General features: G+C 41.2%; 1 protein-coding gene across 1 annotated transcript in view; it reads left to right on the forward strand.

Moving 5' to 3' along the window:
* Positions 1-16,661, forward strand: part of LOC121303615 (regulator of G-protein signaling 3-like) — a 188,556-nt gene that overhangs the window by 13,182 nt on the left and 158,713 nt on the right. Inside the window, exons 5-7 of the mRNA XM_041234411.1 lie at positions 9,282-9,350; positions 10,257-10,317; positions 13,985-14,075. Coding sequence (XP_041090345.1) covers positions 9,282-9,350; positions 10,257-10,317; positions 13,985-14,075 — 221 coding nt within the window. The remainder of the gene's footprint in view (positions 1-9,281; positions 9,351-10,256; positions 10,318-13,984; positions 14,076-16,661) is intronic.

The raw sequence follows: 16,661 nt of genomic DNA on the forward strand, positions 1-16,661 counted from the left end.
CGCTGGTAGGATGGGACCAGTAAATCAGATGCTAGTTAACACGAGCAGGAAAAGAAGAGCACGCCCACTGCTTGTCTGTGGCAGAAATACTGTAAATAGCAAGGCAGGGCAGTCAGCGCAGTTTCATTGACAACTTTAATAATGTTGTTAACTGTGCGTTACAAAAATGTAATTGCTGAATTGATTACACAGTGTAACAATTTTTTTTTTTGTTCCTGGGTAGTAAGTGTTATTTCCTAATTGCTTATGCCTCAAAAGTATAGAAAATGGCTATTATTCCCCACAAACTTTGCTTTTGTGACCAGGACAGTGATATTTTGAAATTTACCTATTTTCCAGAACATTCCAGATAGATTCAGTGCTGAGTAAACTTGGAGTAACTTCTAGAACTTTCCAGTACTATAAATAGTAGTATAAATACAGGGGCCTTAAGCCCACCAGTTCAGTTTAGTTCCAGCTGCCTAAGTGGATACATATCTGCATTTTTCTGAGATGGCATCAAGAGGCTGCAAGCATCCGGCAGACGCATTTTGCTATGTCTACGGCCAATTTATCAAGACAAGAGCGAAAAAGTACTCCGTGGACATCTGCTAAGATGTGTGAGGCCTACAAGGCATATTTCAGCATGCCTGTCGGGGATCAAGACAAACCCTGGGCACCTAATTTCACCTGCGAGCACTGCAAAAAAACTCTGGAAGGTAAGATGGACAATTGTTGCTCGGAATTTTATTATAAAATTTGTTAATTTTTAAAATTGTAAAAGTTTTTAATTTTAAAATGTTTTACAATTTTCAATGTTATTGAAAAAATATATCATATATGAAAAATGTTGCGAGAATCTCTTACACATTAGTCATGGGTGAAATAAATGTATTTTTGTAGGATGGTACAGAGGGGAAAAGAGATCCATGAAGTTCGCTATCCCAAGAATTTGGCGGGAACCCACTGACCACTCAAGCAACTTCTACTTCTGCATGGTGAACCCTTCCAAACGTCGGTCTGGCAAGAATGCACCTGCTATCACGTATCCGGACCTTCCTTCATCCATCGCCCTGGTGCCACACTGCCATGAGCTCCCCGTACCCACTCCTCCGGAGAGAGAGCAGCTGTCTTTAGAAGAGAGCAGCAAGTCAGAGAGCGAGGAAGACGTAGATCCAGATGACAATTTCAGAGGTGGAGCTGAGGAGAGAAACCCATACTACCCCAACCAAAAAGACCTCAACGACTTGATTAGAGGTCTTGGTCTCACCAAGTCCAATGCCGAGCTTTTAACTTGTAGGCTCAAACAGGGGGGAACTTGTTGGATGAAAGTGTGCAAGTCACAGATCAGAGGAAGCGTCAACAACCTTTTTCCAGCTTCTTCACCCGTCAAGATGGGCTCTGCTTCTGCCACAATGTGACCAGTCTGTTCGAGGCAATCAGAATTGCCTGTAACCAGAATGAGTGGCGCCTCTTCATTGGCAGCTCATCCAGGAGCTGCTCCATAATGGTAACAAGTACCTGTCTTTGCTGGACTTTGCTGGACGCCTTAAAGTATGATGAGTACGGCTGGGAGGTCATAGGAGACTTCAAAATGGTGGCATTCCTGATGGGTCTCCAAGGCAGTTTTACCAAGTTTCCCTGCTATCTTTGGCTTTGGGACAGCAGGGACACCAAGGCGCACTACCACAGGCGGGACTGGCCACAGAGGACCGAGTTCTTTGTGGGGAGGAACAACGTCAAGTGGGAGCCACTGGTGGACCCCCGGAAGGTGCTGATGCCACCACTGCACATCAAATTGGGCCTTATGAAACAATTTGTCAGAGCTCTAGATAAGGAGTCGGCAGCCTTCAAGTACCTTCAAGACTTCTTCCCTAAGCTGTCTGAGGCAAAGGTCAAAGCCGGTGTCTTCGTCGGTCCATAGATAAAGAAGATCCTGGAGTGCAATGAATTCCCCAAGAAGCTCACTAGGAAGGAGAAAGAGGCTTGGAACAGCTTTGTCGCAGTGGTTCAGGGCTTCCTGGGCAATCACAAGGCCGAAAACTATGTGGAGCTGGTTGAGACTCTGGTGAAGAACTACGGTACAATGGGCTGTAGGATGCCCCTCAAAGTCCACATCCTTGATGCTCATCTTGATAAATTCAAGGAGAACATGGGCGCGTACTCGGAGGAGCAAGGTGAGCGCTTCCACCAGGATATACTGGACTTTGAATGCCGCTACCAAGGACAGTATAACGAGAACATGATGGGAGACTACATTTGGGAGCTGATTCGTGAAAGTGATTTACAGTATAATTGTAAATCTCGAAAAACTACTCACTTCTAAATCTTTTGTAGTCATTTTTGTATTACTTTAGTATAAATACATGTTAATTTGGATTCATATGTTTTTTTCTGACTTTATGTGAACGAAAAGACACACATTCGCCCGTTTTCTCATTGGAAATAGGTCAATTTCAAAATATCGCTGTCCTGGTGTGGAAGGGGTGTGGATAATTCACTGACTAGGAGACAGACAGGTGTAATTGAAAACACCACACAGGTGCCCAGTTTTATTTTTAGACCAGTTCTTATTTTTCCCCGGCAGAGGGCACTGTTGGCCGTGGGCTGCCTATCAACGATGATAGACAGCACCACGGAAATACCACAGCTGGTACACGAACAGCAAGTGCACTCGCAGGTGCTCAAAGAAATAATAATGAAAACAGAAGGTGAAAAGAACAAGGGAAAATAAAACAGTAATAAAACTACAAATAAAAGGTGCTGCACTCGGCAGCATTATCCCGGTCGCCGCTACCCGCACGACCTGGATCACCGTCCTACTCTGTCGGCTCCCAGCCTGCTCTACACAATAGTTCAGGGTCTGCCCAAGGGTTCCCCGCTGTCACTCCCTGACTTGTTCGCTGTTGTCAGCTGGTCTTTCCGTCGTCGACCAGCACTTCCGCACACACACAGCGCGTCTACAAAGGCAGACCTGAGGAAACAGCAGAGCATTTTTTATATAGGGCTAGCAATCTGCCAAGACTCGCCTCTCAGCCATTCAGAGAGGGAGAAAGTCCACACACCTACCTTCCCACCTCCCTGTGTCACTGCCATGACTCACAGGCGGTTGTTGGAAGGCTGCCGCCCTCTTCCTGCAGTACTGTGAACACGCCAGCAGAGTCAGCACAGATCTCTCCCTGCTACACCTGGTCACAAAAGCAAAGTTTGTGGGGAATAATAGCCATATTCTATAATTTTGAGGCATAAGCAATTAGGAAATAACACTTAATACCCAGGAACAAAAATTGTGTTACATAGTGTTATGCAGTGTCTATATAATGAGGAATGGAATCGATTGAAATTATTTAATGGCAGCAGCCCTAGTACCCGTATTTGGAGAGAAAAGCATCTGTTCTGTTTCCAGCCACGTTTAGTGAGTATGTGACTATCGTTTTCTGTGATTATCGAATAATTTAAAAATGTAAACAATACGGTTATCACGAATATTCGTAATCACGATATATGGTACTATCGAAAAACAGTTTCATCCCTAGCGGGGACTGGTAGCAGTAGGGGGCGCTCTAGGGAGCGCAGTTCTGACTGTCCTAGGGAACGCTGTTCTAGAGAGCACCGTTCCAAAGAATGTAGCCAGAGGCCCTATTCTGCGGAGCGCAGTGCAGGGCACGTAGCTCCAGGGAGCCTACCTCTAGGAAGGCACACAGGAGAAGCCCCACTTCCTCCTCCCCTTCCTCTCTTGCTTCTTCTCCTTCCACCCCTCCCCCCAAGGAGTAAGAAGAGGAGGTACAGGTCCAGGTCATCAGGACTGCTGGCATAATATGTACGAGATGTTCCAGCAACAGCAGTCAACTCAGACCCAGTTGTTGCAGGATCGGTCTTTGCCAGTACAGGCACCTACTGCGCTTATGGCGACACACACACACGGTGACTCCCCCCCCCCCCCCCCCCATCTGATTCGCTGCCTCTACCTCCATTACCTGGGGAGCTTATACCCTAGAGGCCTCGAGCCAATAAAGCACTTAGGGTGCCATGGCCAAGCGTAAAGGCCGAGAGGTGCTCAGTGTTTGATGAGCGTAAGGAGATTCCATCTGAAGCCCTGCCCATCCACCCGGATTTTAGGCAGGAGCTTACCTCGTCATGACAACACCTGGTCATAGCCCCTGTGACCCCTAGGTCGGGCACGACCTATAGGGTGCATGAGGGGGATAAGATGGGACTGTTCCAGTTCCCCCCCAGTGGGATCGACCATACCAGCCTTGGTGCAGCCAGCGAACCTGGCGTTGCTGTCCAAGGACGCTGCTTGCCTGAACAAGCAATGTAGGATTACAGAGGTCTTTCTAAAGAAAGACTACTCCGCTGATGCCTTTGGTGCGCATTCGGGCAACTACAATACGGGCCTGGTGGTGGGACTCATCTCTGATCAGACGGATGAGCTGCAGTTAATCTCTCGCATGTTGCTACTGCTGGTGAAGCTCCTGAGCCAAGCAACAGGGCAGAGTATGGCAGCATTGGTAGCAGCACGCCGTCAGCTGTGGCTTTCTCAAACCAGGCTGACGGAGGGTAACAAGGCTGCTCTGCTTGATGTGCCCATTACACCAGGGCATACTTTACCACCGCGGCCACAGAGGCAGCCTCAGGGCAGTCCATGGGATCCTCCAGCAGTTGCTGGTACGTCGGGCCGAGGGCGTGGTAGGCACAAGTAGTTTCAGCGCAATGCGCCTGGCAAGAAACCACAGGTGCCAAAGTTGAAGCAGCAGCCCTAGGACATTGCTGCCACAGGCCCAGTCCCCTTCTCCAGGGACCATCAGGGCTACTGGGACCAATGCACTCATGATTCTTGGGTGCTCACCACTATATGTTGGGGATACTCCTTAAAATTCAGCCATGGACCACCCCCCTTTCGGGGCGTGGTCCAGACGCTGGTCAGGGACCTCCGAGCCAGCGACTCACTAGCTCAGGAGCTAGGAACCCTCCTGCACAAGCAGGCTATTTGCATCTTACCACCCTCCAACGTGGTCGGAGGGTTCCACTCAAAATACTTTCTGGTGCCCAAACGGGATGGCGGCCTCAGACCGATCCTCGATCTCAGACAGGTCAACCTGTACCTAGTCGCAGGCAGTTCAAGATGTTGACCCTGCAACGGCTGTCGCAGTTCATCAGGCCAGGCGACTGGTTCACGACAGTGGACTTACAGGACGCCTACTTCCACATTCCCACATTTTACATGCATGTACGCTGCACTGGCCACTCTGAGACTTGAGGGTATCAGAGTTCAAAACTACCTGGACGACTGGCTCATTTGTGCGGAGTCGCTAGGTCAAGCACGACAACACACGCAACGCTTCACCAATCACCTCTTCAGGTCTGAAAGTGAATTATGCGAAAAGCCAGTTGGAGCCAACCCAGGTAGTGGGTTACTTGAGTCAAGGCTGGACTCTCGGTCCATGACAGCTGCTCTGTCGGACAACAGGGTGACAAACATGTCGGCCAGTCCAGACCTATTCTAGTTAGGCAGAGCATTACTAGTGGTGACATTCCAGAAACTTCTGGGCTTGATGGCAGCAGCTTCTCAATCCCTTACCCTGGGCCTTCTACATATGCGGCCCCTACATGTTTGGTTCAACAGGATGGTCCCTCACCCAATGCTGAACTGCAGCTGCTTAGTGACAGTGTCCAGATACTGTGTCCAGACTCTCTCTTGCTGGAAACAACCAACCCACCTGCGCTTAGGCGTCAGGCTGGGAGCAGTCACAAGAAGAGAAGTGATCACCACCGATGCCTCCAACCATGGTTAGAACATAAGAACATAAGAATTCTCTGTGTAAAAAAAGTGCCTCCTGTTTTCTGTTCTGAATGCCCCTTTGTCTAATCTCCATTTGTGACCCCTGGTCCTTGTTTCTTTTTTCAGGTCAAAAAAGTCCCTTGGGTCGACAATGTCAATACCATTTAGAATTTCGAATGCTTGAATTAGGTCATCGCGTAGTCGTCTTTGTTCAAGACTGAATAAATTCAGTTCTTTTAGCCTGTCTGCATATGACATGCCTTTTAAACCTGGAATAATTCTGGTCACTCTTCTTTGCACTCTTTCTAGAGCAGCAATATCCTTTTTGTTGCGAGGTGACCAGAACTGAACGCAATATTCAAGATAGGTCTTACTAATGCATTGTACAGTTTTAATATTACTTCCCTTTATTTAAATTCAACACATTTCAACAAAAACTCCTAGGTCTTTTTCATAGATTCCTTCTTCAATTTCAGTATCTCCAATATGATATTTATAATGCACATTTTTATTTCCTGCGTGCAGTACCTTACACTTTTCTCTATCAAATGTCATTTTCCATGTGTCTGCCCAGTTCTGAATCTTGTCTAGATCATTTTGAATGACCTTTGTTGCTGCAACAGTGTTTGCCACTCCTCCTATTTTTGTGTCGTCTACAAATTTAACAAGTTTGTTTACTATACCAGTATCTAAATCATTAATGTAGATTAGGAATAGCAGAGGACCTAATACTGATCCCTGTGGTACTGTTACCTGGCTCCATTTTGAGGTTTCTCCTCTAATCAGTACTTTTTCTACACCAGTAACCAAGATCATGCAACAGTCTCTTGACACAGGGGTTGTACTGACAGACTGGAAAATTGCAAAGGTAATACTGATCCACAAAAAGGGAAATACAACTGAACTAGGTAACTACAGACCAATAAGCCTGACTTGTATTATATGCAAACTTATGGAAACTATAATAAGATCCAAAATGGAAAATTACCTATATGGTAACAGTATCGGAGACGGTCAACATGGTTTTAGGAAAGTGAGATCGTGTCTAACTAACCTGCTTGATTTTTTTGAGAATGCAACATCGGTAATGGATATTGCAAAGCATATGACATGGTTTATTTAGATTTCCAGAAAGCTTTTGACAAAGTCCCACATGTCGATGCACTGTCTCATCAGTGGCCAGCACGACTACTATATGCGGTCTTGCCGTTAGCAACTCTGCCACTGTGTCTGGAGAAGATCAGACATGGCAGGGCCATGGTCCTACTAGTAGCACCTCACTGGCCTAAGAGAGCCTGGTTTTGCCTGGTCACCGCGACCTGTCAGTCAGACGCAAGGCAGTCTGTGGCACCACGACCGATTGAGCCTGCATCTATGGGTTTGGCCCCTGAGTGGCTGCATTTGAGCCGCCTTGGTCTGTGTAATAGGATGATTGACACCCTACAGAATGCTAGATCTGTCTCTGCTCATTCCCAGTATGGTGTTTTTTCAGGCATGGTGTCTCGCAATTGGACGCAATAGAAAACTCCTGTGCCTTATTTGCCAGTGCCTGGTTGCATAAAACATCTTATTATTAAGTATTTCACTATATGTGACACTTATGTGTATTCAGTGTAGGGAAAAACTTAAGGGTGTTGCACAAAAAAAATCTTAACCACTCTCCTTAGCTAAGGGAAAACACTTAAGTATGCATGGACTAAAATTAAGATTTCAACCAATAGGCGCGTAGCTTGCTGTACTCTGTAAATCCTGTCTACATGGGAACATTTGGGCAATTAAGGAAAACTACAGTATGTCTGATAGAAGAAAAAAAAAAGAAAAAGAAACCCAAACTGGACAGAGGAGGAAAAACATAATACTTACGGAGAAATGTAATAAAAAAAGCAACTAATAATAGGCAAACTATGTCAGAATTTGACAACAGCCATGAAGCAGAAGAAAGTGGCAGGAATAACTGAATGTGTGAATGCAAAATGTAACGGTAAGTTGCAGCATTCACGAGATTAAAAAAAAAGGTAAATATTCTGATTTCAGAAGAACATCACAAAAAAACAGGTAAATCTACAAAAAATATACACTAAACATATGTGTTTAAACAATTTGTATGGCTGTGTTCGCAACAAAAGTGAGAGCAGTATCTTGTATTTAGCAGAATTAACCATTCATCTCACTTAAGGTGTTATGCAACTTGCCAAATGTTGTGTTTTTTTTTTGTTGTTGTTTTTTTAAGTATACATTTTTATAGTAACAAAAAGCCATCAGCTGCAAAATAACGAAGTGCTGCCGCTGTATCTGAAGCACAGGGAGCAGTGCGTGATTCCTTCTTGTTTGGGATTGTTAATCTGCTTCCAGCATTATACAGACATTTAAAAGAGAGCTTGTCTGTCAAATCAATAGTTTGTTATTAATTGCTCGTCATCCATTATAGGATCCAAAGGATTTTCTCTCTGCAAATCCTTCTGCTAAGTGTGGCTCTGTCTAATTTTGAAAATAAACATTCTATGTTTATTTTTCCATTTAAATACAGTGTTTCTGTTATGCAAATGTTAGACATTATGTTCATGAATACATCTTTTGAGTTGTATTTGGAAGTTTGTATTTCATTTTCATATCGGAGCTGATTAAAAATGTACCAGTTAAAGTGACTGCTGTCAGTGTTAACCAAATTTGCCAAACAATCTGAGACCACGACTCTAGCTTACTCCTAACAAGTGGCCTGGAACATTGCCCGTGCAAAAAAAAAACCCTACTCTGAAGGTGAGTATGTGAAAACTTGCCTTAGGGATGTTTTTGCTATCCTATGTCCAAAAACAGTCGACTGCAAAAGCAAATTTCAGACCCGCTGGCTGCAGCTGTCGCATCACACAGTAGAACGTATCCATCTCAGATCTAAATAGTGACTTTGAACTACAGCTGCATTCAGAACTTCAACAAAGTGCGTAGTAAAGAATTCCAAAAGTACAGATCCTGCCTGTATGCGGTATAAGAAAAACGATAGTTAGCTACTCACCCAAATATGAAACAAAAACAAAACTATGCTTTTATAAATAGTGAAAATGTATTTGTTTGGATATCAATATTACGTAGGTACTTAAAAAATAAAGGTCAGCTGCATTTAATAGTGTGTGTGATAGTAATTGCAGTAAAAATATCAGTGAAATGCTAAATTAAGCACTTTTTAAAGTTTGTGGCTCTTTGTCACTACATTTTATTTCCTTGACTCTGTGAAAGGTTGGCCACCCCTGGTTTAGAGAGTCTATGGGGGATCTTCGAGCTGTACATGTGGGTATAGGTCATGGGGATCTACAGTTCTTTCATGTTACGGATTCTTGTTTTTGTATATACCTAGAGAACCGCTTGTACAATTATGATGACACTTGTTAAGGACTTTCTTTAGCTTTCTTTAAGTTAAGTGTATCATAATGTGCAGTATATGGAGGCTTTCTCTCTGACTGACTGTCTCTCTGTCATATCTAAAGAACTGATTATCCAGTAATTTCATTAAACTTTGTGTTTGTAGTTCAGTAAAAAACGAAGACTATCAGAAAAGGCTTCTGGTTACAGTATGGAATCGCGACAGAAGCTCCAGGTAAATATATTGAGTACATTATCCGATTTCCATTGTTCCAGTATTGTGCGTTCATACCTGATGTTCTCATCCCACATTGTTACTTTGGAACAATGGCTGGTCTCTAACTGTGTTCTTCCCTGAAGAGACTTCGTGCTGAATAATAATTATTTAATGCCCAGTCCTGCCTTCAGAATGTTTTCAGAAGGATACACTTACCAGATTGCAAATTCGACAACAACATGCTTATGTGACATTATTGAATAGTACTACACTGGCCTGGGATATTTCACAATCCATGCAACTGTTATAATGGATAATGCAAAGTCAATGTACATGTCTAACTAATTCTTTTTGCTTTTTAAATTAGTACTTCAACTTCTTGACACATTGCATGTCTTGAATATAACTAAGAACGCTAAAGAGCACTCCTGAGAGAAATCATAGCAGCAGTCCAGTTAACTATTTGCTTATGGAAATACATATACTGTAATACAGGGGAGTACATTAATTTAAGTGAAGATCCAACTTTCTTGGTAACAGCAAGGTCAAGGACTGAAGAAACATTTTCAGCCCGACTCCTATCCCCAGATACACAAATACACTTATTTGCCTAAACATGGTTTAAAGGAGTTTGTTTTAGCATTACTACTTTCTTTTGCATTAGTCTACCTTCCTTGCTGTCTTGTTACTCCAGGAGTTCCTTCTGTACCAAAACCACAGAATTGTAGAACTATTATTATATATACTGTTTCGCCATAGCAAAAACAAAGCAAACTGTTTGGGGGCAAAAGAACTGAAGCACAAACTACAAAATGATCATTCTTTCTCTTTCAACTGAATTAATAAATAAATAGATTTTGGAAATAATAAAAGTCTAGCAGCAGGGTCTTTGCTCATACAGTTGCATTTTGAATGTTTTTATAGGAAAAGTGAGCTGCTGGGATGCATGAGCTTTGGGATTCGTTCTTTAATTGCACATGAAAAGGTAAGGGTTGCATTCAAGATACATATTGTGAAATGGTTACATTTAATCCTATTTTTTCATTAAATATATTGTGCTAGTGCAACAGGCTGGAGACTCGGTTTACAGTTGCAAATGAAAGAGTTTCTTTTTATTTTCTCCGGGATTAAATAGGCAAATAAAAAATAAACAAACAAAATAAACCTAGCTCTTGTTTGAGCGCTGACTATGCAGCAGTTTTCATGTCCCTGTTACAGTCAGGACGGCTAAACCGTTTACCTGACAAGTTAGCAATTCCACACTTTCCCCCAGGAATGTAAGCACAGTAATCCCCGACAATGTATAGTGGTTTAGAACAAAGGTGTGACTCGTTCGTAGGTTTCAAACTCTTTTCTGGTTTCAGCAATGTCAGACACGCTTCCACTCGCACACTCCACAACACCCTCAATGAACCCTACCCAGAACTCTGCCCATCTTGCTCGTTTGGTTGTTAGTAGCTTATTGATACCAGAGTCTCATCAGGCAGCTTCTTGAAGGATCCCATGGTGTCAGCTTCAACAACATTACTGGGGAGTTGGTTCCAGACCCTCACAATTCTCTGTGTAAAAAAGTGTCTCCTATTTTCTGTTCTGAATGCCCCTTTGTCTAATCTCCATTTGTGACCCCTGGTCCTTGTTTCTTTTTTCAGGTCAAAAAAGTCCCTTGGGTTGACATTGTCAATACCTTTTAGAATTCTGAATGCTTGCGTAGTCTTCTTTGTTCAAGACTGAACAGATTCTCTGTTCAAATTGTGTTAGGAAGCAGTCATTTGTCATTTCCACCATTTCTATTTCGTCCGTCATGCTCCCCACCGGGTATTCCCACTTTATATGGGTGAAGTTGAAATCCCCCATTAGTATGGCTTCTCCTTTGCTACACGCATTTCTGATGTCATTGTATAACAGATTATTTTGCTCACCGTCTGAATCTGGCGGTCTATAGCATGCTCCTATTATTATGCCCTTTGAATTTTTGTCTGTTATTCTGACCCATATTGATTCTGCTTTATTTTCTTTGTCCAGGTTTAACCCCCGGGCTTCAAGACTGTTTGTTTGTTTCTTATATATAGCGCTACCCCTCCTCCTCTTCTGTCCTGCCTGTCTTTCCTATACAGTGTATACCCACAAATATTATATTCGTCCCCATCACTCTCAGATAACCACGTTTCTGTAACACCTATCACATCATAGTTACCTGTTAGTGCAGTAGCTTCAAGTTCTAGAATTTTGTTTCTGATACTTCTAGCATTTAGGTAAATACATTTAATGGTTGTCTTACCTGAGTTGTTGTCCTTGTTTTGATGCAGTCTCCCTTCTGTTTTTTTTTGTTGATTTCTCCCCCCTTCCTTTCTAGTTTAAATGCTTCTGAACCTGCTCGAGGATCTTTTCTCCAAGTAGACTGGTTCCCTTGTTATTTAAGTGCAGTCCATCCCGTCTATACAGATAGTCCTCGTTTTAGAATGTGGTCCAATGATCAAGATAGGTGAAGCCTTCCCGTGTGCACCACGTCTTCAGTCATGCGTTTTGATTAATTATTTCCAGTTGTCCATATGATCCTTTGCAAGGTGTTGGTAGTATACCAAAAAATACCACGGTTTTGGTCTTGTCTTTTTAATTTCCTTCCATCTATTTCCTTTTGTTGGCTGTCTCTCCAAGCTATGAAATTAATGTATTACAGCCACACATGACCTTTTATATATACCTTTTAAAAGCCTTTTTTTATATTAAATATTATTTGTATGCACATTACTGCATGTGTCATACTATATAGTGACTAAAAGCTGTTTTAATATGGAACAATACACAACAGTTCAATATGGGTGTTACTAAAACAATCAGTGATTTGTATCTTGTGTTTTTTTCTTTTCTTTTAAATGTTTTCTTTCTGTAAACACACACTCTGACAGCCCTCAGGGAGCACTTCAAGACTGCACTATTTTAGCAAGGGACAATAGTGCACAAAGGAAAAAGCTAAGTGGGAGAAACACATTTCAGAAATTAAAAATTGCTGATACTTATCTGACTGGGGAAAAACCCAGTGCTAAACTGGAAGTGTTTGTTCCAGCTGATTAACGTAAGAAGGTAAAGTCTCAGCAGTGTCTGTTGCTCTACGGCTTTTAATTCATTTTACAATTTTCACAGCAGAATGATGGCTTTTTCACAGCAGAATCATGGTTTATTTAATTATTCAGACAGTTTTCACTTGCCATATCCGCCACAGAATCAAAAACGGAAAGAAATAGAATTTTTAGCTTTTTTTAAAAAGCCAGCAATAAAGCATTTGGTTGTACTACTTATAAATGCTTATTATCCTACACTGAGCCAGTGGCTTACCACACATTTACTCAGTGGTAACTGTGACCACTAGTTGCATTGCTGTCCCTCGTATTTGATCAACTCCTGAGTGATATTTAAACTCACTGCACTTTTGCTTCTCGTTGAACACATTGCACTTTATTTTATTCTTGCCCACTCTGTGAAAATGAAACTCACAAAGACGGATCCAGTCAGTGAAGTGTGATGCGTCGACTCTCATGGCTGTCTGCTCACCCAATGTGTTGGGGTTAATCACTGCTGCGACTATGGCAATGCTAAGAGAAGTTCATTGGTGTCTAAGGCCAGCTACTTTTAAAAGTGTGTTGCAAATAATGAGTTAACATAGAGGTGCTGTTAACTAAGGGGTTCATCTGACCGCCCAAGTCTAGCAGTTATATTGTAACTTATTGTTTTTTTGGATACACAGATATGGGTGTAATGTTTGGATCAAGCATTTTGGCGTTCCATCACCCTTCACCTGCTTCTTTCTACTCTTGCTTTCAATAAAGCGTTTTAGTAAGAAGCTTTCTCTTCCAGTTTGATCCACAGTGTTGTCTCATGGAAAGCTGACTTTGCTTAGTTGTTACTATAGCATGTTTATTTGTTAGAATATGTTAATTGTCTTGGGATTGGTGACTGTTACTGTTCTGTGAATTAACAGCAGGAGTCTTGTTATAACAGAATTACCAACTTTTCTTTAATCAGAAGTCTGTGGGGGGGTCTAAATATGTTTACATGCTGCCAAGTGTGTTTGTGGCTGCCTTGCTCCTAACAGACATTGCATTTTAAGAGAAGGGGAAAGTGGTTCCAGTCTGTGTGCTTGGTGTATCATGTGTCTAACACATGGATATTTATTAAGACCCTAGCAGGATATGTGTAAGAGTGATTGTTGTGTTTGCCTCATTTAAGTATGGGTTCTTTTTTTGCCTTAATATGCAGATCAGGCTGTTTTCTTTTCCCTCTTGGTTTTCCGTTTAATTTGAATTCCTGTAGTCTAGAAGGAAAATCTATTTGTCACGATGTTTATGTGTGTGGACTGTAAGCATTTCATCAGGATTGAAATGGAATCCATGGCTTTCCTTTATATAACAAAGAACCATTTGGCTGCTTGGGGTAGATCAGCTGCTGGGTAAAACTGAACTTGCTCTTATTCCTAGACTGCACAACTTGTGTTTGAAAGTCTCAAGCTGAATTATGTACAAGCCAACTGAGTTTGTGTGGAGCGCCCTGTGCTCCTGTTAAACACTGCTTAGTCTTTTGAAGTGTCATTTTTACAGAAGCAGCTGCCGTGCATATTTAGGTGGTTTTACTTGATTTTTCTGATGTGAATGCCTCAGGAAGTCGTTGGGTGGTACTATCTCCTGGGAGAAGAGCTGGGAAGGACAAAGCATTTGAAAGTGTCTGCACGGCATCGGAAGCAGCGTCAGGGTAAGTTATGCAAGTTGATTCTGATTTTAATCATCTGTTTTAATTAACAGAAAGGAAGTGCTGTATGCTTTACTTGGAACTGGTTTGTGTAGGCAAGGGTTATCACTAGAAGAGTCAATATCTTGTCAAATACCATTCCTCTTTTAAAAGCATTTGTCACAATAATCTCCATGGGATACTGCAGTTTAATAATAATAGTAATAATAATAATAATAAACCTTTTATTTTTATAGCACAATTAATGTGCAATACAATTCAAAGCACTTTACATACAGAAAAAAATACAAATACAATAATAAACAGTAAGAAAGGAGTACAATTATTAAAAACTGAAGAAACAGTAAAATTCAGAATAAATCATAAAAATGTTATGGAAAAGCTATATTAAAAAGGTATGCTTTTAATTGAGATTTGAGATTGCAATTGAAGGTGAATCTCTGATAAAAAGGGTAAGGAGTTCCAGAGTGTGGGGGCATTAAAACAGAAAGCAGCCTCTCCCATCCTTTTACCATTCACCCTCGGAATACATAAAAGGCCAGCATTTGCATATCTCAGAGTGCGTTCAGGCTGATAAGGAATTAGAATATCATTTAGATATTGTGGAGATAGTCCATTCAGTGCTTTAAAAACTAGTAATAGAATTTTAAAATCTATTCTGTAATGCACAGGAAGCCAATGCAGTGATGCCAACACAGGCGTAATGTGAGTCCTTTTTTTGTTCTAGTTAGCATTCTAGCAGCAGCATTTTGCACTAGCTGTAGGCGTGATATAGCATGACTTGTAAGTCCAGAAAATAAGGCGTTCCAGTAATCTAACCTAGAAAAAATAAAAGCATGTACTAATTTCTTTGCATCATCCAAGGACAAGAATAATCTAACTTCTGCAATGTTTCTTAAATGATAGCAGGACACTCTAGTAATGTATTTTACATGTGGTTCAAAGGAAAGCACAGAATCAAAAATAACCCCCAGGTTTTTCACTTCAGATTTTACATTTGATTTTAGCATACCTAGATCAATATTTGTTGAGTCAATCTGTTGATTAGAGCCTGAAAGCAAGACTTCTGTCTTATCCAAATTTAACTGTAAGAAATTCTGAGACATCCAGCTTCTAATATCGGCTAGGCATTTGAAAAGGGCATTGATAGATGTTGTGTCACCTGGTTTAACAGATATATAAATCTATGTGTCATCTGCATAGCTGTGGAAATTCACCCCATGTTTACGAATAACCTCCCCAAGTGGCAGCATGTATAAAGAAAATAACATGGGAGCAAGAATGGAGCCCTGCGGAACAACACGTGTAATATCAGCTAGTCCAGATGGAGATTCTCCTAAGGCAACAAAATGCTGTCTCTTCATTAAATAGGATATGAACCAGTTTAGGACACTACCAGAAAGGCCCACCCATTCGCTAAGACGATTAATTAAAATCTTGTGATCCACAGTATTAAAAGCAGCACTCAGATCTAAAAGGATCAGTACAGATAAACACTTAGAATCTGTACTTACACGCAAGTTACAAGTGCAGTATCCTGCATGAAATTTCTCGAAGATGTTATTTCCAAGGAAACTATTAATTTGTTTAAAAACGACTTTTTCTAGTACCTTTTGATAAAAAAGGAAGTTTTGAAATAGGTCTAAAATTACTTAGAACTGAACTATCCAGATTCGATTTCTTAAGTAAAGGTTTCACTAAGGCAGTTTTTAAAGAAGTAAACCTTCCTGATAACAAAGAGCTATTAACTGTATCAAGGACATCATTGGACAGCTTACTAAATACCTCCATCTGGTGTAGGATCCAAAAGACACGTAGAGGATTTAATGTGCATAACTATTTTATTTAAGTCTTGTAAGTTAATCAGAGAAAAATAATATAGTTCTGTTTTGATTGTTTTTGGTGGCAGACAGAGCTCAAAGAGTGTAAGTAACACTCTATGCCTGCCGATAAGCCCGGTGATCGGGTTCTGCCGATAAGCCCGGTGATCGGGTTCTGCCGATGGGCCCGGTGATCGGGTTCTGCATGTCCACATATTCATGCATTTGTCTGGCTTTAACTGTGTGACCAGCAAGCTGCTATCCATTTTCTTTCTTTTTAATCATGTTGGAATGAGATCTCTAGTCATTCTTTATTAGTTTTACATTTTCTGGAAAGAAGACAGAAGACTATTGAAATAGCAAAGCCAGCACATTTAGATCCTCTTTATTGTGTATCGAAGTCAGTGCTACATTTGAAAATGTTATGATAATTCTTCAGCATGCTATCTGCCATCTCCTTTTTATTTTTTAATATAATTAATATAATTAATATAAACTTTGTTAATCTGATATTAAGCTTTGTCAAATAGAACTATTTGAAGTAATTTTAAAATATTTTCTCTAGAACTTGAATCTATATGTTACATAATCTATCAATGCCCAGATTCCATTATATTGTTATATTAACTATACTGTTCAGGGATCAGTGCCAGAAACAGGAATTCCATAAAAAAAAAAAGAAAATCTTCCCTTCTGTTGTCGAATTACATATTTGTGCCGGTGAAATCCTGATATCAAGGAAATGGAATTCATTTTTTTTATCAAATGA

This window comes from Polyodon spathula, chromosome 34 (genome assembly GCF_017654505.1).
Source record: "Polyodon spathula isolate WHYD16114869_AA chromosome 34, ASM1765450v1, whole genome shotgun sequence".
NCBI classification, from domain to species: domain Eukaryota; kingdom Metazoa; phylum Chordata; class Actinopteri; order Acipenseriformes; family Polyodontidae; genus Polyodon; species Polyodon spathula.